We start from the raw sequence: 25,785 nt of genomic DNA, 5'->3' as shown, positions 1-25,785 counted from the left end.
ACACACACACACACACACACACACACAATTATTTGTTGTCATCATCTGATTTCTCGTTATTTTTAATTACTGGGTCTGAGGTCAGTGGAACTTTACGCTGTTATTAGCCACACGGCGTCAAAGACACTGACACTCTGCTCCAGCCTGAGATCCTCTCTGATCTCAATGCTCCTCTAATCCTTGATCTGATCCACTCCAGACTTTAATCATCCCAACATGCTTCCAGCTGCCTGGATCCGAAGCTCTGGAATTCCCTCACTGACCTCTCCAGCTCTGCTTCCTCCTCTATAGCTTTCTTGAAATCCATCTCTTTGACAGACCATTCCATCACCCGCCTTTATATCATCCACATGCCTGCCCCTTTAACACCCCACCCTGTTCCCTGGCCAACATCACTGTCCCAGGCTTGCTGCAGTGCTCCAGTGAAGCTCAGCACAAGCTGGAAGAACAGCATCACATTTTCTACTTGGGAACCCTGCAACCCTCCAGATTTAATACCGAGTTCAACAATTTTCAGACCTGAGCTCTCCCATGTCCTTTTCCCAACCCCCACACACCGGGCCTTGTTATCACACAATCTGCTATTACGCTCCTCCCACTGTTAGCCTCTAACAGCCCTCATTAACAGCTATTCACCCCCCCTGGCCAGATTGTGATCCACTCCTTTGTCTAGGCAAATGTGATGACTGCTGGAGATCAGAGTCTAGATTAGAGTGGTGCTGGAAAAACACAGCAGGTCAGGCAGCATCCGAGGAGCAGGGAAATCGACATTTCGGACAAAAGACCAGGAATTGTGATGAAGGGCTTATGCCTGAAACGTCGATTTTCCTGCTCTTCAGATGCTGCCTGACCTGCTGTGCTTTTCCAGCACCACTCTAATCTAAACCCCCACTCCTTTATCTGTCTAACTGCTCTTCTCTCTCTTTGGCTCTCCCTCTACTTATCATTTACTCCTTAAACCCCCACCCCACTCCCCCCACCCTATCTTCTGCATACAAACCTACATTCTCCTCGGTACCATTAGGTCTGAGGAATGGTCACTGCAGTTGAAATATTAACTCTGGTTTCTCTTCTCTGAGTAAAAAGTGAGCTCTGCAGATGCCGGAGATCAGAGCTGAAAATGTGTTGCTGGTTAAAGCACAGCAGGTCAGGCAGCATCCAAGGAACAGGAAATTCAACGTTTCGGGCCAGAGCCCTTCATCAGGAATCTCTTCTCTGATGCTGCCAGACCTGCTGAGCTTTTCCAGCAATTCCAGTTTTTGTTTAGAACATCCAGTTTTTGTTTAGCTCAGTGCCACAGCTTGTTTGAGAACAGTCCTGTTTGAACCACCATGAGATACTAAATGGCGCAGGTAGGAACCTAAGTCCACAAGGGAGCTGTCAGTTAGAGAGAGACAATTGGTTACGTTACTTGAGAGGTGTCACTCTGCCTCAAGTAAGGAGCAGCTCCCAAGTCAACCCCAGCTACTGCAGGAATCGAACCCATGCAGTTGGCATTACTTTGAGCCATGTGTTAGCTCCACAGCAAAACAGCCTCCGGCCTGGATTAATACTTCTCTAAAGAGAGCAAAAATAGAAGCTATATTATTGTGTTTAGTTTCTCCTCGATGTAATGGAATGGCATCAGGAACATGAAGAATGGGAGTGTTGATGATTGGTGGAAAGGTTTCTGTCCTTGTGGAAATGGAGGAAAGAAGGACTTTCATGAATTCAGGACGTCCCTAAGAGCTGGGCAGCCACTGGGGTGAACTGTGGTCACCAGTGCATGCTCACAAAGGTGGAGTGATGTTAGAACAGTGTCCTTTCAGTATTACCAAGGTCCCTGGTGGTTACTAAATTAACACTTGGAGTTTGCTTAGCACCCCCATTCCTTGGTTGGAACAGTGGTCCCCAGATGAACTGATTTGGAGATGCCAGTGTTGGACTGGGGTGTACAAAGTTAAAAACCCCACAACGCCAGGTTATAGTCCAACAGGTTTAATTGGAAGCACTAGCTTTCAGAGCACCGCTCCTTCATCAGGTGGTTGTGGAGTACACGATTGTAAGACACAGAATTTATTCTCCACAACCACCTGATGAAGGAGCATCGCTCTGAAAGCTAGTGCTTCCAATTAAACCTGTTGAACTATAACCTGGTGTTGTGTGGTTTCTAACTTTGTATATATCAGATGAACTGTCTCTCTTAAACGCATTACCAGTTTAAATTGCTTCAGTTTTTTGTACTACACTGTGAATTAATCAGGGAGAGGTCTGTGGATCTAGGGGCAACTGCTAAACTTAAAATCAAGTAAAAGATGTAGAATTTGGACTCCAAAGGCTCAAACACAAACCAGTATAAAATGAAACAAAATTTCAATGAGAAAATCTTGCTCCATTCTTTATTACTCATGAGTCAGAGGTGAGTGCCTCAGTTATAAGACATTGACCTTTCAGTTTCATTTGCCATCATGTTAACTTGCTTTTTTTTAATACTATTTTAATTTAAATTTCCATTCAGCACTACACCAGTAACAGCGTTTGGGATTTTCAACTCCACTGTTCCCAGCGAGATGGGGATAATAAAAAATTGGGAGCGATTGAATTGTCAGCACATTTCACGTCCCTCCTGACAACAACAACTCGCATTTACATAGTCTCTTATCACAATAAAATGCCCCCCCGTGCTGCGCTGGGGAAATTATCAAACAAAATATTGACACTGAGCCACTTAACAAGACATTAGGACAGACTAACAGAAGCTCAGTCAAAAAGTTAGTTTAAAGGCGCATCTCAAAGGAGGGGAGACAGACAGACACACAGAGGGGTGGAGACATTTAAAGAAGTCATTCCAGAGCTCGGTGCACAGGTACCTCAAGGTGTGACTCACCGTGCCATTAACCTTTTGGCCAATACTGGGGGAAATCATCAGACTGAGAGCTGGTGGGAGGAGTCTGGACTTTACCAAGAAACCTCTGTGGGATATAAACTCTTCAATCTCGGGAGTAAGGTGAATGAGAAGGGACATGGGCTGATGTGAGATCAGAAAGTAACTAGCATCAAGGAAAGGTTCGATGGAGAAAGGAATGCTCCGGAAGGTCAGGATGGGGTGGTGAGCTTTCCTGCTGATGGTGGAGGTGTTCTCCCTGGTGTGTATGTCTAAAGGGTAGTAGTCCTATAAATGTCGACGTCTCAATCTTTACAACTTCTCTCCTTCAAATCAAAGAAATTAGGTCATTTAATGAGAGAAAATTAAAGTCGGATTTGCTGGACAAATTTCAATCTCATGTCAGCAAGCTGTTTCTGTGAAGGAGGAGTAAAACCAGTCAGGAACTCAGGGCCGTGGGGTTGCAGGGCACCAGGGGCACTGGTCACTGCTGAGCTGTAAGTGTGGTTCCTTGTACAGGCAGCACGGTGGCTCAGTGGCTAGCACTGCTGCCTCACAGCACCAGGGACCCGGGTTCAATTCCAGCCTCGGGTAACTGGCTGTGTGAGTTTGCTCTGGTAAGGTCCGAGGGAGTGTTGCTGAACAGAGACCTTGGAGTGCAGGTTCATAGCTCCTTGAAAGTGGAGTCGCAGGTAGATAGGATAGTGAAGAAAGCATTTGGTTTGCTTTCCTTTATTGGTCAGAGTATTGAGTACAGGAGTTGGGAGGTCATGTTGCGGCTGTACAGGACATTGGTTAGGCCGCTGTTGGAATATTGCATGCAATTCTGGTCTCCTTCCTATCGGAAAGATGTTGTGAAACTTGAAAGGGTTCAGAAAAGATTTACAAGGATGTTGCCAGGGTTGGAGGATCTGAGCTACAGGGAGAGGCTGAACAGGCTGGGGCTGTTTTCCCTGGAGCATCAGAGACTGAGGGTGACCTTATAGAGGTTTACAAAATTATGAGGGACATGGATAGGATAAACCGACAAAATCTTTTCCCTGGGGTCGGGGAGTCCAGAACTAGAGGGCATAGGTTTAGGGTTAGAGGGAAAAGATATAAAAGAGACCTAAGAGGCAACTTTTTCACGCAGAGGGTGGTACGTGTATGGAATGAGCTGCCAGAGGATGTGGTGGAGACTGGTACAATTGCAACATTTAAAAGGCATTTGGATGGGTATATGAATAGGAAGGGTTTGGAGGGATATGGGCCAGGTGCTGGCAGGTGGGACTAGATTGGGTTGGGATATCTGGTCGGCATGGACGGGTTGGACCGAAGGGTCTGTTTCCATGCTGTACATCTCTGTGACTCTATGACTATGTGCAGGCAAGGGTGGATTGGTCGTGCTAAATTGCCAATGATATGTCAGATAGCCATGGGAAATGCAGGGTTAGAGGGATTGGGTCTGGGTGGGATGCATGTTGGGATGGGGTTAGTGTCGACTTGATGGATTGAATGGCCTGCTTCCACACTGGATTGATCTGAGAAAAGGAGTCTCTGATAGAGGCTGCTACAAACCCAAGCTGGTGGAGCTGAACTGCACTTTGGGTGGCTGTAATGTTTCTGCTTTTTGTTATTCTTGTACGGGATCCAGACATTGGCTGGTGTTTGTGGGCTGTCCCTGATTGCCCTTAAACTAAGGCAGTATGTCAGAAACATAGAACAGAAGGAAATCTAACATCTGGAAGGTGATTAATGGTGGACCTTTACAACAATGACCATGGTTACTGTTAGAGCAGCTTTTAATTGCAGATTTTTATTGATTCACATTTTACTTTCTGTCTCAGTGGGAACTGAAACCACATCCCAGAGCATTGGCCTGAGTTCTGGATTACTAATCCAGTTACATCACCACGACATCATCATCTCCCCATTGAACTTTTAGTAATTTGCCTGCTCAGGTGGTACATAGCTTTATCCACTGTGACATTTGTTTTCTTGTGGTATGTGTTTTTGGGAGATTGTCATTACAGCCAGTCTTGGCATCCACATCTGTTTCACGAATCCCCGTCTCTGGAGCCAAAGCTCCCGGTTTGTCCATGCAAGCCTTCCAAATTCTCCCTATAAATCTCCTGGAGTGTCCCTGTAAATCTCCTGTCTGTCCCTGTAAATCTCCCGGTCTGTCCCTGTAAATCTCCCGGTCTGTCCGTGTAAATCTCCGGGAGTGTCCCTGTAAATCTCCCGGTCTGTCCCTGTAAATCTCCCGGTCTGTCCCTGTAAATCTCCCTGTCTGTCCCTGTGAATCTCCCGGTCTGTCCCTGTAAATCTCCCGGTCTGTCCCTGTAAATCTCCCGGTCTGTGCCTGTAAATCTCCCTGTCTGTCCCTGTTAATCTGCTGGTCTGTCCCTGTGAATCTCCCAGAGTGTCCCTGTAAATCTCCCGGTCTGTCCCTGTGAATCTGCTGGTCTGTCCGTGTAAATCTCCCGGTCTGTCCCTGTGAATCTGCTGGTCTGTCCCTATAAATCTCCCAATCTGTGCCTGTAAATCTCCTGGTCTGTCCCTGTAAATCTCCTGGAGTCTCCCTGTAAATCTCCCGGTCTGTCCCTGTGAGTCTTGATGTTGATTTGGCGTGTTTTGGGAATGCCATGATATCACGAGAAATGAAAGAGAACAAAGATTTCTGCCGAACAGGATAATGGAGTGTCTCATTCACGTTTCGAGCAGGCTGGGTATATTTTCAGCTTAAGGAGTGAACTGATTAGTCAGGAGCTTGAACCATGAGGAGCAGCTGCTGTCCCTGCCCCAGTGTACAGTTTACCAGCTGATTCTTCCAAGTAAATTGTAATCCCCAATTCTTCATTTGCTCACGCTCTGTATCTGTCATCCTTTCATTGGAGCGGGAGCAGTGGAAGGTGGAGGGTGGGGGAGTAGGGGGGTAGTTCTTGCTGCACATCCCCGGTGACTCGCAGTATCATTTCCTACTTCATGAGGAAAGGGTAGATCAAGCTGGCCAGTCATGCTAACTTGGCAAGAGATAAATTCCTGAGGTAGGGATAAAGGAAATGGAATCAATAAATACCTGCTGTTAAGAATTAAAGTTGTCACAGGAGTTCAAAGGAAAGAACTTGGATTTATACAGTGTCCTTCACAACCACCTAAAAGACCCTGTTGACAAAGAAATATTGTCAAGGTGTAGGTAGGGAAATGCAACAGCTGACTTCCACACAGTGACCCCCCGACACAGCGACCCCCCGACACAGCGACCCCCCGACACAGTGACCCCCCCGACACAGCGACCCCCTGACACAGTGACCCCCCGACACAGCGACCCCCCGACACAGTGACCCCCCGACACAGCGACCCCCCGACACAGCGACCCCCTCGACACAGTGACCCCCCGACACAGTGACCCCCCCGACACAGTGACCCCCCGACACAGTGACCCCCCGACACAGTGACCCCCCGACACAGTGACCCCCCGAAACAGCGACCCCCCAACACAGTAACCCCCCGACACAGCGACCCCCTCGACACAGTGACCCCCCGACACAGTGACCCCCCGACACAGTGACCCCCGACACAGTAACCCCCCGACACAGCGACCCCCGACACAGCGACCCCCCGACACAGTGACCCCCCGACACAGCGACCCCTGACACAGCGACCCCCCGACACAGCGACCCCCCGACACAGCGACCCCTCGACACAGTGACCCCCCGACACAGCGACCCCCCGACACAGCGACCCCCCGACACAGTAACCCCCCGACACAGCGACCCCCGACACAGTGACCCCCCGACACAGTAACCCCCCGACACAGCGACCCCCCGACACAGTAACCCCCCGACACAGCGACCCCCCGACACAGCGACCCCCCGACACAGTAACCCCCCCGACACAGTGACCCCCCGACACAGCGACCCCCCGACACAGTGACCCCCCGACACAGCGACCCCCCGACACAGCGACCCCCCCGACACAGTAACCCCCCGACACAGGGACCCCCCGACACAGCGACCCCCCGACACAGTGACCCCCCGACACAGGGACCCCCCGACACAGTGACCCCCCGACACAGTAACCCCCCGACACAGCAACCCCCCCGACACAGTAACCCCCCGACACAGTGACCCCCCGACACAGTAACCCCCCGACACAGTGACCCCCCGACACAGCAACCCCCCGACACAGTAACCCCCCCGACACAGCGACCCCCCCGACACAGCAACCCCCCCGACACAGTGACCCCCCGACACAGTGACCCCCCGACACAGTAACCCCCCCGACACAGCGACCCCCCGACACAGTAACCCCCCGACACAGTAACCCCCCGACACAGTGACCCCCCGACACAGTAACCCCCCGACACAGTGACCCCCCCGACACAGCGACCCCCCGACACAGTAACCCCCCGACACAGTGACCCCCCCGACACAGCAACCCCCCGACACAGTAACCCCCCGACACAGTGACCCCCCCCGACACAGCAACCCCCCGACACAGTAACCCCCCGACACAGCCACCCCCCGACACAGCCACCCCCCGACACAGCGACCCCCCGACACAGTGACCCCCCGACACAGTGACCCACCCGACACAGCAACCCCCCCGACACAGTAACCCCCCGACACAGCGACCCCCCGACACAGCAACCCCCCCGACACAGTAACCCCCCGACACAGTGACCCCCCGACACAGTAACCCCCCCGACACAGCGACCCCCCGACACAGTAACCCCCCGACACAGTGACCCCCCCGACACAGCGACCCCCCCGACACAGTAACCCCCCGACACAGCGACCCCCCGACACAGCGACCCCCCGACACAGTGACCCCCCGACACAGCAACCCCCCCCGACACAGTAACCCCCCCGACACAGCGACCCCCCGACACAGTGTCCCCCCGACACAGTGACCCCCCCGACACAGCGACCCCCCGACACAGCGACCTCCCGACACAGTGACCCCCAACACAGCGACCCCCCCGACACAGCGACCCCCCGACACTGTAACCCCCCGACACAGTGACCCCCCAACACAGTAACCCCCCGACACAGCGACCTCCCGACACAGTGACCCCCCAACACAGCGACCCCCCCGACACAGCGACCCCCCGACACAGTAACCCCCCGACACAGCGACCTCCCGACACTGTGACCCCCCAACACAGCGACCCCCCCGACACAGCGACCCCCCGACACAGTAACCCCCCGACACAGTGACCCCCCCCGACACAGCAACCCCCCGACACAGCAACCCCCCGACACAGTAACCCCCCGACACAGCCACCCCCCGACACAGCCACCCCCCGACACAGCGACCCCCCGACACAGTGACCCCCCGACACAGTGACCCCCCCGACACAGTAACCCCCCCCGACACAGTAACCCCCCGACACAGTGACCCCCCCGACACAGTGACCCCCCCGACACAGCGACCTCCCGACACAGTGACCCCCCGACACAGTGACCCCCCAACACAGTGACCCCCCCCCGACACAGTAACCCCCCCCGACACAGTGACCCCCCCGACACAGTAACCCCCCGACACAGTGACCCCCCGACACAGCAATTCACAAAGTTACTATCCATTTGATTAAAGTACGACTTGATGAATCTTTGTCGGCCCCTCAAGTACGGTTTCATCCCCAATGGTAAATCTTCGGGACTCTCATATCTACCGGAGAAAGCAGATCGGATCTGAGTCAAGAAAATGTCTTTCTGACAGTGCAGCACTCCCTCAGCACTGACCCTCCAACTGAGTGGCACTCCCTCAGCACTGACCCCTCAATGGTATGGCACTCCCTCAGCACTGACTCTCCAACAGTGCGGCACTCCCTCAGTGCTGCCCCTCCAACAGTGTGGCACTCCCTCAGCACTGACCCCCCAACGGTATGGCACTCCCTCAGCACTGACTCTCCAACAGTGCGGCACTCCCTCAGCACTGACCCTCCAACGGTGCGGCACTCCCTCAGTGCTGCCCCTCCAACAGTGCGGCACTCCCTCAGCATTGACCCTCCGACATTGCGGCACTCCCTCAGCACTGAACATCCACCATTGTGGCACTCCCTCAGCAATGACCCTCCAACAGTGCAGCACTCCCTCAGCATTGACCCTCCAACAGTGCATCACTCCCTCAGCACTGACCCTCCAACAGTGCAGCACTCCCTCAGCGCTGACCCCCAACAGTACATCACTCCCTCAGCGCTGACCCTCCAACAGTGCGGCACTCTCTCAGCACTGACTCTCCAACAGTGCAGCACTCCCTCAGCGCTGACCCCCAACAGTACATCACTCCCTCAGCGCTGACCCTCCAACAGTGCGTCACTCCCTCAGCATTGACCCTCCGACAGTGTGGCGAGAGCTCATTATCTCAGAATTGACTGATGTCACATTGCTTGGGAATTTTCTGAACGACTTGCATCTATTTTATTGAGTTTGTTAGTCTAACCTTCTCTTCCCTTGATCATTGTAATTTTAGTGGAGTGAATGATGTAATTCTTCCTACAATGCATCCTGAGTGGACTGAAATGGTTTGTGTTTTTGCATACAGAAAGGGGCTGGTTATCATCTTGATCTCTTCTGGGTGGCAATCCTAATGGCGCTTTGCTCGGTGATGGGGTTGCCATGGTACGTCGCAGCCACTGTGATCTCCATCGCACACATCGACAGCTTAAGGATGGAGACAGAGACATCTGCCCCTGGGGAACTGCCCAGGTTTCTGGGCGTCAGGTAGGAATCATCTCATTGGCTGCTGTCCTTAAGGTCTATGGGCAGAGTATTCAAACATTGACATCCATTGAGTGGTCTGATTGGCACTAACTGTTAGGAAGGAGATACTGGCAGCAGAATAATGACCATATAGGATGCAGAGCAGGCCATTCAGCCCCTCGAGCCTGCTCTATTGTTTACTAAGCTGTTTGCTAGCCTGATTTTGGCCTCAGTTCAATATTTCCTGCTTCTCCCTGTCCAACACCCTCCGACTGTCTTATTGCTCTCTCTCTCTCTCTCTCTCTGCGTTTCACTGTAGACTCAGGCAGAATGTAGTGACTAGGCCCCTGTTTAGGTGGAGTCCCTGCTCCTTCCTGTCAGTGTGAGGTCTGGAGGTTGTGTTTTCCTGTGATTGTCGGGAAGAAACTCAGGGGCCCACTGCCCTCCCATCGCACCTACTATCAGCATGCAGAGGCCCACTGCCCTCCCATCGCCCCTACTATCAGCATGCAGAGGGTCTGTGCATAAACACTAGACAGTCAGAAACAACTCAGTCAATGCTTTCAAACGCTCATCACGCAGAACCACGGGTATGAATTTGTGTACAGCAAGCTCCCACACACACAGATAGAAAGACACATACAAACACACACACACATACACAGAAACACACACACACATACACAGAAACACATGCACACACACACACATACACACATACACAGAAACACATGCACACACACACACACACACACACATACAAACACACACATATACATACACACACACACACATACACATACAAACACATACACACATACACACACACACACACACACTGACACATACACAGACAACACAAAGATACACATACAAACAGACACACACGCACACACACATACACAGACACACGCAAAGATACACGCACACACACATACACACAAAGATACACACAGACACAAACATACATAGTCAGATACATACACACAGGCGCACACATACACAGACACACACACAGACACACACATACATAGTCAGATACATACACACACATACACAGACACACACACACACACACACACACACAGATACACACAGAGTAATGTGCTGTCTGCACTGCTGTTGCAGACTGGGCAAGATATTTAACAGGGGACTGAGGAGCTGAGGAGAGCTCAGGGTCACACCGGCCTGAGGTCATGGGCAGTGCCTCAGTCTGAGCATGTGATCCACAACACTGAATCACCAACAGTGTGGCATACCCTCCGTGGGGCATCATCCAAGATGGCATCCTCAAGCCTCCGGTGTGGCATTTGAACCCACGACTCTGGGATTTTGGAATGCCAGTGTGGCAAAGTCACCATTGAATCCTGGGAGAGGAACCCCTCCCCCGTCCCCCACCCCCGGGAGGGAGACAGGTTGTAATTTCCTTCAGTTAGTCAGGGCCATTGCTAACAGCACTCCTGCAGTGATACACATAGTGCAGTGATTGGTCTCCTTCTTGAGGTAAGGATGGAAATACATTTGGAGGCAGTTCGGGGAAGGAATACCACACTAATCCTGGGAATGGGCAGGTTGTTTTATGAGGAAAGGTTGGTCAGGCAGAGCCTACATCAGCTGGACTTTAGGTGAACGGGTGACGACTGAAACATCTAAGATCCTGAGAGGCATTGAGCAGGTGGAGTGACCAGGTAAATGATGTTTCCCCTTTTGGGAGAATCAAGACGAGGGGTCACTGTTCACAAATCACCTATTAATTAGAGAGGCACTATCTAATCTCAGGGGGGTGAGAGTCTTTGGTGGAATCTCCCCCGAAGCACTGATGGGAACAGAGCTCTTAGCCTGCTTTCAGATCGAGGTTGCTCGGTTTGTGTTAAGCTCAGCAGTGGAAGGTTAGCCAGGGAATGTGAATGTGAGGTAACAGTCATGACCTTATTGAATGGTAGAGGAGGCTGAAGGGGTAGAACCAGCTCCTACGCTGTGCACTCATACAAACGTTTGTTTCTGCTGTTGTGACAGGAATTACACACCACTTCTGCTCTCTCAGAATCACAGAATTGTTACAGTGCAGAAGTTGGCCATTTGGCCCATCGTTAATGACGCTCCCTTTATATTGTGGAAGCGACAATCTTGTGTTTTTGCACTTATTCTTCACTGAGTGTTGATGTTATTGTGGAGTGTCACACTCTCCGCTCAGTGGGACTGGCCTCAGCTGGCCCTGGGATTCGAACCCTCAGAAGCAACATTGTCCAAACGCAGTCTGACTGGGGTGGGGGGGGGGGGGGGGGGGGGGGGGGTAGTTGAAAATGTCCGAGGTGAATTCAAAACCCGAACAGGAATGTGTTGGTGAATGTTCTGAGGTGGACACACACACATCTGGACAGCACCATCACCGCTGTTAGCTCATCATTTTCCTGCCTTGATTAACCCCCTCCCACTCGACCACAGTCAGGGCCCCAGGCCCACTTCACCCCTCCATGTCTCTGACCCCACCATCTATCATCAAGCTGTACAGAGTAGGCCCTTCAGCCCATTATTCTGTACTGCCAAAAACAAACTAACACCTGCAATAGTCCCACTTCCCAGCACTGGATCCATAGCCTTGGCTGTTATGACCCTCAAAGCGTTCAACTAAGGTTTTGAAGGTGGTCAGGTTTCCTGCCTCGTGTCCCCTCCCAGACAATGCATTCCACATCCCTGCCACTCATTGGATGAAACAAATCCTCAAATCACCCTAAATTTCCTGCCTCTCACCTTCAAATGGTGCCTCCTTGTTATTGAGCCTCCGACCATGGGGAACAGCTGCTTTCTATCCTCCTGTCCAATCCCTTCAGAATCTTATACATCCCTCTCAGATCCCTCTCAGCCTTTCCTGCTCCACCGGAACTTATCCAGCCTCTCTCCATTGCTGAAAATCTCCATCCCAGGCAATGTCCTGGTGAATCTCCTCTACACCCCCTCCAGTGCAATCCCATCCTTCCTATAGTGTGGGGACCAGAACTGCACACAGTGCTCCGTTTACAGCCCAACTAAAGTTCTAGATCCCTCTTCCAATGGTCCATGTCCCCAAACTGTGTTCTTCTGTCCTCCTCAGCACTGACTGACCGTTTCCAGCCTTGGTCTTTGGTGGAAGTGTCTGATCCGTCCCTAGTTCAGTGAAATTAAATTCCCTGGAAACCCCCTGACCTTACACAGACCAGCACACAGTTTTCCCAGCTTTACATTACAGTGAGTGAGCCAGATATCAAACGATTAGTGTGTGCCACTGGTTGAATCCCAGGGACTTTATTAAAATTAGATTCATGCAAATAATTATTCATAATAAACTTCTCAACTCGCTATCCCAATACACTAGTATATTAAAAGTATGATGTTACCACAGGACAGTATGAGGCTCAATATATTATTGACGCGTGGCTGACCTTATTTCACCATCAGGAGATCAATGTTTCACATCCTGCCCAATTAGTTCACTCATGTTTCACATTTCCCACTCTCATAAACTCCATAATATTCCCCCAATGAGTTTATTTTGTGAAATGCGGTATAGTTTCACGTTAACTCTCAGTTTTGTTTGTGATAGTACACTCCTCACGAAATGCTCTTGCTGTTTCATTCCAGGGAACAGCGTGTGACTGGGACAATCGTCTTCATTCTAACTGGTGTATCTGTCTTCATAGCTCCCATACTAAAGGTACCAGGTTTAAATATTCCTTCCAGAATCACACATTTTTCAGGGGGTGTACATTAACTGCACAAATGGTCATTTTTAGCTTGTCGTGTGTCCTTTATCATTGTCTCTATCCAGAGACATCATCACTTTGCAAAATCTGGGCACACATTTTTAACTTTCATTGTGTGCATTTTCTGTTGGGTAGTGCAGTGAAAATTGTATAAACCCACTCTCTCTCATTCACACACACAAACCCACTCACTCATACGCACAAACTGATTTTCTCTCACACACACACACACACACACACACACACACACACACACCCACACACCCACTCTCTCTCGTATATACGCACACAGACACACGCGCGCACACACACTCTCTTTCTGTCTCTTTCTCTGTCTGTCTCTCTCTCTCGCTTTCTCTAACAAGTAGCACTCACTCAGCATTAACCTGCGCAGTGACGCCCAGTTTGGATTCAGCCAGGGTCACTCAGCTCCTGACCTTATTACAGCCTTGGTTCAAACATGGACAAAAGAGCTGAATTCCAGAGGGGAGGTAGAGGGACAGCCCCTGACATCAAGGCTGCATTTGACTAAGTGTGGCATCAAGGAGCCTGAGCAAAACAGGAATCAATGGGTATCAGCGGGTAAATTCTCCATTGGCTGGAATCATACCTGCCACTTAGGAAGCTGGTTACAGTTTTTCAAGGTATACTCCCCACTTGCCTGGATGGGGGCAGCTCCAACAACACTCAAGAAGCTCGACACCATCCAGGACAAAGCAGCCGCTTGATTGGCACCACATCCACAAACATTCACTCCCTCCACCATCAATGCTCAGTACAAGATGCACTGCAGAAACCCACCCAATCTCCTCAGGCAACACCTTCCAAACCCACTACCACTTCCATCTCAAAAGGACAAGGGCAGCAGATCCATGGGAACACCACCTCCTGCAATTCCCCTCCAAGCCCCTCACCATCCTGACTTGGAAATATATCGCCGTTCCTTCACTGTCTCTGGGTCAGAATCCTGGAACTCCCTCCCTAAGGGCATTGTGGGTCTACCCACAGCACATGGACTGCAGCGGTTCAAGAAGGCAGCTCACCCCCACCTTCTCAAGGGGCAACTAGGGATGGGCAAGAAATACTTGTTCAGCCAATCATGCCCTCAGCTCATGTAGACCATTCAGCCCCTCGAGCATGCTCCACCATTCAGTAGGATCATGGGTGAGACAACATTCCTCATGTCCAGCCCCTTCAGAATCCGATATGTCTCAATGGGATCACCTCTCATTCTTCTGAAACTCCAGTCAGTAGAGTCCCAACCTGTTTAATCTTTGCTCATAAGACAATCCCTCAGAATCAGGGACCATCTCAGTGAACCTTCTCTGAAGAATAGAAAACACTCTCACACAAAAATCCACTCTCTCTCTCTCACGAGAGGCAGAATTTTCTTGAATTGCTGAGCTGGCTTTGATGCTGCAGGTTTCTGCTGCCTCCTTATGGTGACATCTTGCCAGTGCCACTCAGGCAACCAATTAGGTTAGATTACATTCCCTACATTATGGAAACAAGCTCTTTGCCCCACCGAGTCCACACCAACCCCCCCCCCCCCCCCCCCCGTGCCTTACGCAGTGATCACTATGGGCGATTTAGCATGGCCAGTTCACCTGAACGGCACACCTTTGGACCGTGGGAGAAACTGGAGCACCCGGAGGAAAGCTGCACAGAGAACGTGCAAACTCCACGCAGACAGTCACCTGAGGCTGGAATTGAACCTGGTCCCTGGTGCTGTGAGGCAGCAGTGCTAACCACTGAGCCACTGTCCCCATTTTGTGGGATTTTAAATTGAATAACACCAATTGTTTTTCCTTCTTTCAAAGAGATTGTGTGTCTGTGTGTGCGTGTGCACGCACGTCTATGTGTGTGTGTGTGTGTGGGTGTGTCAGTGTGTCTGTGTTTGTGTGTGAATGTGTCTGTATGTATCTATATGTGTGTCTATGCGTGTGAATGTGTGTGTGTGTGTGAGAATGTGTCTGTGTGTGTGTCAGTGTTTCTGTGTGAATGTGTCTGTATCTGTTTGCCCATGGGGAACACTGGGCATTGACTTCAGAAGGGAAGGGGGTAATTGGAGATGGAGTCTGCCCCCACCCATCTCCTGATAGTCCAAGAGTCAGTGACCAACATCAACAAGAAACAAAAAGCAGGGAAAGGACAATCACAGCTTCCCTTAGACGAGTTGGGCCTTAGGTGAGGGAAGAGGTTGAGTTCCCTCAGCCTATGGAGAAATTGAACCAACACTGTGCTGGTATCACTTATCAGCTATCCAGCCCACTGAGCTAACCAACCCCCTGGGTGGCATGGGGGGTACCATAGTCCTAGAGGATGAGAAAGTTGCTTTCTGATGTGAGAGACAGATGAATGGTGGTGGTTTCACCTGTCGATCACCGTGACTCAGGCCTGTCTAATTTGAATAACTCCATCACTGGGGCTGCTGTACCTTCAGCTGCCTCCACATGAACATCCAGCACTCCCTTCATAAACCTTCCCTTCATCACCGTTTCCCGTACCTTCTCATGACTCAATGTTGAAATTTTCTCGAGTGTTCCTTTGAAGCACCTTGGAGTGTTTCATTGTGTTAAAGGCACAATATAAAGGTAATGTGTTGTTGTAAACTGTGGGCTACAGTCAATATTCTAACTAACTTTCTCCTTTATTGTAGTACATCCCAATGCCAGTACTTTATGGAGTTTTCCTCTACATGGGAGTAGCTTCTCTGAAAGGTGTGCAGGTCAGTAACCATAGCAACAGTGACGGGTTTTAAGCTGCATTCCAAAGAAAGTGTCTGACAATTATTAACCAATACCTCGATTGTCAAAGTTAGTCTGAATATCTGTTACTGAAAATAATCAGAGAGACAATTATTTCATCTGAACGTTGAAAGTTATTTCAGTGCATAATCGTAAAAGACAAAAAATTAAATCACGCCGCACTGTCGGAGGGTCAGTGCTGAGGGAGTGCCGCACTGTCGGAGGGTCAGTGCTGAGGGAGTGCCGCACTGTTGGAGGGTCATTGATAAGGGAGCGCCGCACTGTTGGAGGGTCAGTGATAAGGGAGTGCTGCACTGTCGGAGGGTCAGTGATAAGGGAGTGCTACACTGTCAGATGGTCATTGCTGAGGGAGTACTGTGCTATCGGAGGGTCAGTACTGAGGTAGTGCTGCACAGTTGGAGGGTCAGTGCCGATGGAGTGCCGTACTGTCTGAGGGTCAGTACTAAGGGAAAGCTGCACTGTCAGAGGGTCAGTACTAAGGGAGTGCTGCACTGTCAGAGGGTCAGTGCCAATGGAGTGCCGTACTGTCTGAGGGTCAGTACTAAGGGAAAGCTGCACTGTCAGAGGGTCAGTGCTGATGGAGTGCTGCACTGTTCAAGGGTCAGTGCTGAGGGAATGCCGCACTGTCTGAGGGTCAGTACAAAGGGAGTGCCGCATTGTTGAAGGGTCAGTGCTGAGGGAGTGCCCCATTGTCAGTGGGCATGGCAGGTGGTGGAATTTGAATTCAATAAAAATCTGGAATTAGGAATGTAATGATGACCATGAAACCATCGTTACTTGCCAGGAAATCCCATCTGGTTTACTAATGTCCTTTTGGGCAGGAAACAGCCGTCTCCAGACCCACAGCAATCTGGTTGACAATGGGCAGTTAATGCTGTCCCAGTCACCAACGGCCTCATCTCGTGAATAAATAAAAAACATGGCACTCTGGTGGTCAGGCTGGTATCTGGAGTAAAACCCCTGCCCCATTACCCTGTGGCCCACCCCATTCCAGCCACCAGTCGCAACAGACAGTTTGGAGTTCAAACCTGGGAACACAATGGGATGGTGAATAATTATGAGACCAAAAAAAGCAGAAGATTTATTTTCAAACATGAACTAAAAGGATTTGTCACAAACGATCTAGGCCTCACGAGGCCGGAGATGATGCCCAGCACGGCCTGGAGGTTAGGTGTGGTCTGGATTGGAATAACATTGTTCTCAACTGTGTCCTCTCTCCATTTTATAATTTATTCCTAAAACCCACAAAGCTGGTGTTCTTCCTCATCTCTGTGTCTAAGAACAGTAACTGATGAAGCTGTACCTGGGTAACTTTGGACCTTAGATGGTTCTGTAAGTGGAGAATTGTAAACTTTTTGCTGTGACAATAAAGCTGATTCCAGTTCTAAATGACCTGCGCTTTAGCAGAAGAAATATTTAAGTGCCTTTTCTTGACTGAAGATTAAATGAACTCATAGAATCCCCACAGTGCGGGGCAGGCCATTTGGCCCATTAAATTCAGACCGACCGTCCCACCCAGACCCCTCTATTTCCATGTTCAGTCCACCTAACCTACACCTCTTTGGGCTATGGGAGGAAACCCACTCAGGCATGGAACGTGCAAACTCCACACACAGTCACCCGACAGAGGAATCGAACTCAGGTCCCTAGGTCTGTGAGGTAGCAGTGCGAACGACTGAGCCACCGTGTTGGCATTTCCTGCCACTCGAATCAAAGTCAGGTTTCAGACATAGTGAGTTTCAGCTGCAGCACCTCCTACACTGGCCTCCATCCAGAGTCACGTTTCAATATTCTGACACTGTGGGCTGTCAGTCTCACTGATGAGAGCAGTTTGGACACAGGAAGATGCTGAGTTGAGTGACTGGAGTCACGCTGAAGGGTACAGGCTCAGTCAGCGCTGCACTGTGTTGGTTGCTGCATGAGAGGTGGCTGTAACTGCCAAGATCTGACTTTGTCTCCCATCCCTAATTGCCCAGAGGACAGTGAACATCAGCCACATTGCTGTGGGTCTGGAGTCACATGGAGGCCAGACCAAGTGAGCAGGGCATATTTCCCTTCCTAAAGGAGAGGAGTAGGCCATTCGGCCCTTCCATCCTGCCTCACCATTCAATAGGATCATGGCTGATCGTCCAGCTCAGTCCCCTGTTCCCATTTTCTCCCCCATTCCCATTGATCCCTTTATCCCCAGGAACAATATCGAACCTCTTGAAAGCATTCATTGTTTTGGCCACAGCTGCTCTCTGTGGGGTTAGTGAACCGGATGGGTTTTATATCAGTTGTTACATCGTTGTGGTTAGGCCAGGTTTTTAATTACGAATTCAAATTTCACGAAGTGCCATGGGACTCAAACCCAAGTCGAAGGAGAATCAGCCTGGGCCTCTGAACTGCTGCTTCACCACATCCCCTGCAGCGTTGCACCTATCACTGAACAACGGTTTACGTTTGGATGGGCACATCTTTAGTTAATGGGGGCTGTTTCAGTGCAGTGCGATTCTCTGGTACTGTTTGGGCCAAGTGGCCAGTGTCAGTGGTGTTGTATATTTCTGTGAAAGCTCTCTGTCTGGGTTTAAAAACTGCCTCGTTCTCATTGTCTCAGTTCATGGACCGATTGAAATTGCTGCTGATGCCTCCCAAACACCAGCCGGACTTCATCTACCTGCGCCATGTGCCCCTGCGCAGGGTTCACCTCTTCACCTTCATCCAGGTGATCTGTCTCGCTATGCTCTGGATCCTCAAATCAACCGTGGCGGCCATCATTTTCCCAGTCATGGTAAGGTATCCCATACTCCCTCCCCCCCCCATCTCCTCACTCTCCTCCCTTCCTCCTCCAATCCTCATCTTCTCTGTCCCTCCAAATTCAACATCCCACCCTTGGATCTTCATTCCTTTCTCCTTTTGATCTCTACCTCCTGCATTGTCCTGCACATCCAATACCTCCTCCTTCTCCCTGGAGTGGGGCAGACATGTGAATGTTTGTGCTACTGGAGAGACCCACATGGTTGGTATAATCCATGTGGAGTTGGAATTTGCACTGCTTTCTCTTGGTGGGGCTAAATATTGATATTCGAAATCCCACACGGCTCCAAAAGCATTTCTCTCTGTTAAACAGACAAGTGGCTATTCAACTTGAAGAGCATCACCGTACAGGCATGGGGAGGTGAGAAGGGAGGGTCCCATTAACTAAAAACACCAGTATGGGGATTGGACGCACACTGTCAGCATCAATCTGCACCAGACCAGCTCCCACCTCCACGGAGTCATGGGCACAAAGAATAAAACAGCATTCACCTACCCCTGGACCAAAAGGTGTAGTTCAAGACCCACCTACTCCAGAGGTCTGTCCTTAGAAACTAGAATTTCTAAGGAAGCTGGGGTCTGTCTTGCCCTGTCCCTGTCAGGCTCTGTACATATGTTGGTTGATTGGAAACACAGGTGATCTAATGGTGACAGATAATAGATAAACATTACATAATTCTTTGAAATTTTCACCAAAGGGAGACCGTGTGGCTAATTAAGCATTTAGCATTTTTGCCTTCATTGCTCAGACCTTTGAGTATAGGAGTTGGGACGTCATGTTGAGGTTGTACAGAACATTGGTGAGGCCTCTTCTGGAACACTGTGTCCAGGTCTGGACACCCTACTATAGGAAGGATATTATTAAATTGGAGAGGGTTCAGAAAACATTTACCAGGATGCTGCTGGGAATGGGAGGGTGGTTGAAATATAAAAATTGACAGGATAGGCTGCGATTTGTTTTCACTGGAATGTAGCAGGTTGAGAGGTGACGTTATACAGGTTTATAAAATCATGAGGGGCATGGATAAGGTGAATGGTTAGGATCTTTTCCCCAGGGTGGGGGTGTTCAAAACTAGGGGCATATTTTTAAGATGAGTGTAGAAGGTTTTTAAAAGGACATGAGGGACAACTTTTTTACACAGAGACAGCCAGAGGAAGTGGTGGATGTGGGTAAGTTACAAAGTGCAAAAAACATTGAGGTAAGTACATGACTAGGAAAGGTTTGGAGGGAGATGGATGGAGCACAGGCAGGTCAGACTAGTTTAGTTTGCGAACACGTTTGGCATGGACTGTGTTTCCGTGCTGTATGACTCTATAACTCAGTTACCACGGATGATTTAATGGTGAGAGCTCATAGATGAACATTACCATGGGTGATTTAGTGGCCGAAGAAAAGTTGTGTGAGAGAGGGGTTCTGGGTACAAAGAGCAAAAAGGAGTGGGTTATCTAGGGCTCTTGTGTCACAGCAGTAGGTCCCTGCCTTGGAACCAGGCAGTCCTGGTTGAAGGTCCACCTGTTTCATAACATCTCTGGGAGAAAGTGAGGACTGCAGATGCTGGAGATCAGAGCTGAAAGTGTGTTGCTGGAAAAGCGCAGCAGGTCAGGCAGCATCCAAGGAGCAGGAGAATCGACGTTTCAGGCATGAGCCCTTCTTCAGGAATGAGGAGAGTGTGTCCAGCAGGCTAAGATAAAAGGTAGGGAGGAGGGACTTGGGGGAGGGGCATTGGAAATGCGATAGGTGGAGGAGGTCAAGATGGCGGCACAGCAGCACAGTGGTTAGCACTGCTGCCTCACAGCGCCAGAGACCCGGGTTCAATTGCCGCCTCAGGCAACTGACTGTGTGGAGTTTGCACATTCTCCCCGTGTCTGCGTGGGATTCCTCTGGGTGCTCCGGTTTCCTCCCACAGTCCAAAGATGTGCGGGTCAGGCAAATTGGCCATGCTAAATTGCCCGTCGTGTTAGGTAAGGGGTAAATGTAGGGGTATGGGTGGGTTGTGCTTCGGCGGGTCGGTGTGGACTTGTTGGGCAGAAGGGCCTGTTTCCACACTGTAAGTAATCTAATCTAAAGGTGAGGGTGATAGGCCGGAGTGGGGTGGGGGCGGAGAGGTCAGGAAGAAGATTGCAGGTTAGGAAGGCGGTGCTGAGTTCAAGGGATTTGACTGAGACAAGGTGGGGGGAGGGGAAATGAGAAAACTGGAGAAATCTGAGTTCATCCCTTGTGGTTGGAGGGTTCCTATGCGGAAGATGAGGCGCTCTTCCTCCAGCCGTCGTGTTGCTATGGTCTGGTGATGGAGGAGTCCAAGGACCTGCATGTCCTTGGTGGAGTGGGAGGGGGAGTTGAAGTGTTGAGCCACGGGGTGATTGGGTTGGTTGGTCCGGGTGTCCTCCCCCACCTTGTCTCAGTCAAATCTCTCGAACTCAGCACCACCTTCCTAACCAGCAACCTTCTTCCTGACCTCTCCCCCACTCCGGCCAATCACCCTCACCTTGACCTCCTTCCACCTATTGCATTTCCAACACCCCTCCCCCAAGTCCTTCCTCCCTACCTTTTATCTTACCCTGCTTGGCACACTTTCCTCATTCCTGAAGAAGGGCTCATGCCTGAAACGTCAATTCTCCTGCTCCTTGGATGCTGCCTGACCTGCTGCGCTTTTCCAGCAACACATTTTCAGCTCATAACATCTCTGACCAGGTTCATTAAAAAAAAGGTTAATTTAAAAAAATTTAAAGTGTAGACACCAAAGCGTCATCTTAAAAATCCAGACAAATGTGTCAGAGCATGAAATCGTCGCAAATACCTCTCTCTGTCATTACCAAAGCTGTAAGCTGACATGTGTCTCTGGAGAACAGTAAGGTGGCTGTGGGGAGTACATCTCAATCCTTATTCATTGTCTTGCCTCTGAAGAACGTGCCCAAAACCCCTCCCAGAGAGTGAATCCATGTGAACCACATGCACCTGGCTGTTATTTGTGTTGAATAAGGAATTATTTAATGGTGTCAGTTTGCTGAGGTTAGGGATTAAGGGTTCCCAGTAAAACTTAAAGGAGATTTTGCAAAAACGTTTTTAAAAACCCAGTTAGTAAACAGCTGACTGAGAAATCCATTGGGGATTTTTAAATTGGAAAGTTGAGACATTCAAATATTGCCATAGGAAAAGAGAGGACGTTAAAATAAAATTTTAAATAGCTCCATGTCTGGCTGTTTGGACAATTTGCCTATAACATCGGCAGTGATCATTGTTAGCAAAGACTTCCTTTAAACACAGGATCCTGCAAGAAGATTGAGGGGTGACCTAATCGCGGCTTTAAAGTTACCATGAGGTTTGAGAGAGATGAGAGAAAATGTTGAGATATTTTCACCAGTGGGAAATACTGAACCAAAGAAGGACCATGATTGTAAGGCAGTTGAACCCCATAAGGAATTCAGAAGAAAATTTGTTACCCGGATACTTGTGGGAGTGTGGAACGATTGGTGTTCCTTTGGACCAGGAGTATTAGTGTCAGACCTCACCTCCCCCTCACTGCGTTCACTGAGCTCTGTTGGTTCCTGGTTCTGTAACACCTCAATTTTAAGATGCTCATCTCTATTTGCAAAATCTTCAGTGGCCTTCACCCAACCCCCATTCCAGTGTAAATTCCTCCAACCTGAATACTTTTGAGGATCTCAATACCCCTTCAGTTCTACTTCCTTGGGCATTTCTGATTATCTCTGCTGCTGAAAGTTGGGCAAAGGTGATGGTTTGTCTGTAAACAATATACAGACATAGAGCTGTATAGCACGGAAACAGACCCTTCAGTCCAACTCATCCATGCCGACTGGATATCCCAACCTAATCCAGTCCCATTTGCCCGCACTTGGCCCACATTCCCCTAAACCTTCTCTATTCATATACCCAACCAGATGCCTTTTAAATGCTGTAGTTATACCAGCCTCCACCACTTCCTCTGGCAGCTCATATCATACACGTATCACCCTCTGCGTGAAAAGGTTGCCCCTTAGGTCCCTTTTAAAACTTTCCCCTCTTACCTTAAACCTGTGCCCTCTAGTTCAGGACTCCCCCAGTCCTGAGAAAAGACCTTCCTATTTATCCTATCCATGCCCCTCATGATTTTATAAATCTCTATAAGGTCACCCCTCAGCCTTTGACGTTCCAGAGAAAACAGACCCAGCCTGTTCAACCTCTCCCTGTAGCTCAAACCCTCCAACCCTGGCAGCATCCTTGTAAATCTTTTCAGATTTTAATAAAACTTAGGTATAGTCCAAGGAAGACCTAATTACAGATCTGGACCCTGAAATTTTGTAAACGATCGCTTCATTCGTATTGGGAGTTGCGGTAAATTGAGAATGTTTTGAGCTAACTCAGCTGCAATGGTAGAATTTGTCACAGCTATCAAAATTGTGAGCAGAGTTTTCAGAGCAGATTGTTGGATTAGAAGGGCTTGAAGCCTCTTCAGTGAAATCAAATCTCTAAATAACTTTTTTGCAGCTTTGTAGTTACAGAGCATCAGCCAGACAGGGAAAGCCCTCAAGTGGGTGGCATGGTGGCTCAGTGGTTAGCACTGCTGCCTCACAGCACCAGGGACCCAGATTTGATTCCAGCCTCGGGTGACTATGTGTGAAGTTTGCACATTCTCCCCGTGTCTGCGTGGGTTTCCTCTGGGTGCTCCAGTTTCCTCCCACAGTCTAAAGATATAGAGGATAGGTGAATTAGCCATGCTAAATTGCCCCAGAGTGTTCAGGATGTGTAGGTTAGGGCCATTAATCAGGGGTAAATGTAGAGTAATAGGGTAGGGGTGCGGATCTGAGTGAGATACTCTTCAGAGGATCGATGTGGACTGGTTGGGCCAAACGACTTGTTGGGATTCAGTGAAGAGCTGAATTAACACAGTGTGGGTAGAGCTATGTCCTCCACTGAACATCCTCCTCCCTATGGGAAGCAGTCCCTTCAGCTGCTTTGATCATAAGCTCTGGAATTCTTTCCCCAAACCTCTCTGCTTGTTTAAGATGCTGCTTTAGCTTTGCCACTTTGACCCAGCCTGTTGGTGACTTGCCCTTAATATGACCTTAAATGGCTTGGCATCAGATCCTGTCAGACAGCCTCACGTGAAGAGCCTGGGACACCAATGTCACGTGGAAGGTGCTGTATTACAGCGAGCTTTCTGTTGCCATGCCATTGCTGTGATAATCTGAGTCGTTGAGGGTCAGAGTCTTCTTCTCACCCAGGAGCTTGCAGGCTGAACCTGAGAGGGAGATGTTTCGGGGACTCCCGTTGCAGACTGCAGCTTTGTCACTCTGGGATTCCATCCACAGATCCTTGCACTTGTGGCTGTTCGGAAGGCAATGGACTACATCTTCTCCCAGCACAATCTCAGTTTCCTGGATGATGTAATTCCGGAAAAGGACAAGAAAAAGAAGGAGGATGACAAGAAGAAGAAAAAGAAGCAGAGCATGGACAGCGATAATGAGGATGTAAGTGATATTTTAGCAGCACACTGACACATACTGGAGTCCGTTACACAGGGAGCTTAACTTAAACCTTGTTTAGGTAGCTAATTACTGGGTTTTAATCTGTTTCTCATTGTCTAATCCGATTGAAATGCTCAGTTAAGCGTTCAAAGCCGGAATGCAGATGGATGAATTTTCCCAATCTTCAGCAATCATCCGACATTCTCCTGGATTGTTGGAATGTGCCACACACAGGAGGAGGCCGTTTATCCAATCATATCTGTGCTGGCTTTTTGAAAGACCTGTCCAACTTGTACCACTGCCCCTCTCCTTCCCCATAGCCCTGTCCTGTGATGTTGTTCTCAAGGCTTATCCACTTTCTCTGTGAAAGTTGTTGTTGAACTGCTCTTGCAGACAGCATGTCCCTGATCACAGCAGCTTGCTGGGGAAGGTAAGAGTCTCCTTGTCTCCCCGTTTTGCTGATTCTGCAGGTTACTGCTGGAGGACCAACTCATTTCCCCTTCACCAGCAACTACAGCTGATTACCAGCATCACACGGGAAATCTAGCAATTCACTTTTAAAAACCAGTGACCAGTCTCCAAATGGATTCAGTATAATGATGGTTGTCATTCCCGCAGCCTAATACACGCACTGTTTGTGATGTTTTAGTATGATAAAGGCCTCATATAAATGTATAATAGCAAAATATTGCAGGTGCTGGAAATCTGAAATAAAAGCAGTCAGTGCTGGAGAAACTCAGCAGATCTGGCAGCATCTGTTCAGAGAGAGAAACAGAGTTAAAGTTTTGATTCCAGATGAACCAATGCAAGTTAGAACTGTGATCAGTTTTATGTTGTTGAAAGGTGGGGAAAGTGAAAGGGAATTAATCCGACTTTGCTCTCACTCAGGAACCTCACACCCCACTTTCCAAGTCTAGCAGCATCTGAAAACAGGAACCATTTTCTAATCTTTCAATTGGATTCAATCTCTTCTGTTCAATGTTAGTCGAGTAAAATTTAACAAGAAATGACTCAGTCAAACAATTCTGTTAGGTACTGCATTGGTGTGGTGATGGGTTATTCACTGCTGTCCCAACATTCCAAGTGGCCACTAATCCCACCTGACCTGGCTTGACCCGAACAGCCCAATCCAAACCCGGGAAAGAGCAGACCCCTGACACAGCCACTCTCCCCCTGCCAGTATTGGCTATGAGGTAGAGAACCTGCCCAACTGTTCCAACTACCTCTGCCTTTTGTTCAATGACATTGAATCTTTCCCCATCGCAGGCCCTGCCTTTGACTGTTTGTCCCCTCGCTGCTTTGAATAACATCTCCCTCTTCACCATAGATGCTGCCAGAGCTCGGAGCATTTCCAGCAGTCTCAGGTTTTGTCACACATCGAAGAGGCATACTTGACCAGAAACATCTTTAATCCCCCCAGTGCTGTCAGACCTGCTGATAGAAATGTCAGTTGTTCCTGTTTT

At 49.5% G+C, this 25,785-nt stretch overlaps 1 protein-coding gene across 4 annotated transcripts in view; it reads left to right on the top strand.

The window, feature by feature from the left end:
• Positions 1 to 25,785, top strand: part of LOC132833335 (electrogenic sodium bicarbonate cotransporter 1-like) — a 205,798-nt gene that overhangs the window by 168,153 nt on the left and 11,860 nt on the right. For all 4 annotated transcript variants that reach the window (XM_060851518.1, XM_060851517.1, XM_060851520.1 and 1 more), the window contains exons 19-23: positions 9,395 to 9,573; positions 13,171 to 13,243; positions 15,952 to 16,020; positions 18,657 to 18,830; positions 24,167 to 24,325. In XM_060851518.1, coding sequence (XP_060707501.1) covers positions 9,395 to 9,573; positions 13,171 to 13,243; positions 15,952 to 16,020; positions 18,657 to 18,830; positions 24,167 to 24,325 — 654 coding nt within the window. The remainder of the gene's footprint in view (positions 1 to 9,394; positions 9,574 to 13,170; positions 13,244 to 15,951; positions 16,021 to 18,656; positions 18,831 to 24,166; positions 24,326 to 25,785) is intronic.

This window comes from Hemiscyllium ocellatum, chromosome 36 (assembly GCF_020745735.1).
Source record: "Hemiscyllium ocellatum isolate sHemOce1 chromosome 36, sHemOce1.pat.X.cur, whole genome shotgun sequence".
NCBI lineage: Eukaryota > Metazoa > Chordata > Chondrichthyes > Orectolobiformes > Hemiscylliidae > Hemiscyllium > Hemiscyllium ocellatum.
This window is presented reverse-complemented; position numbering and strand designations above follow the sequence as displayed.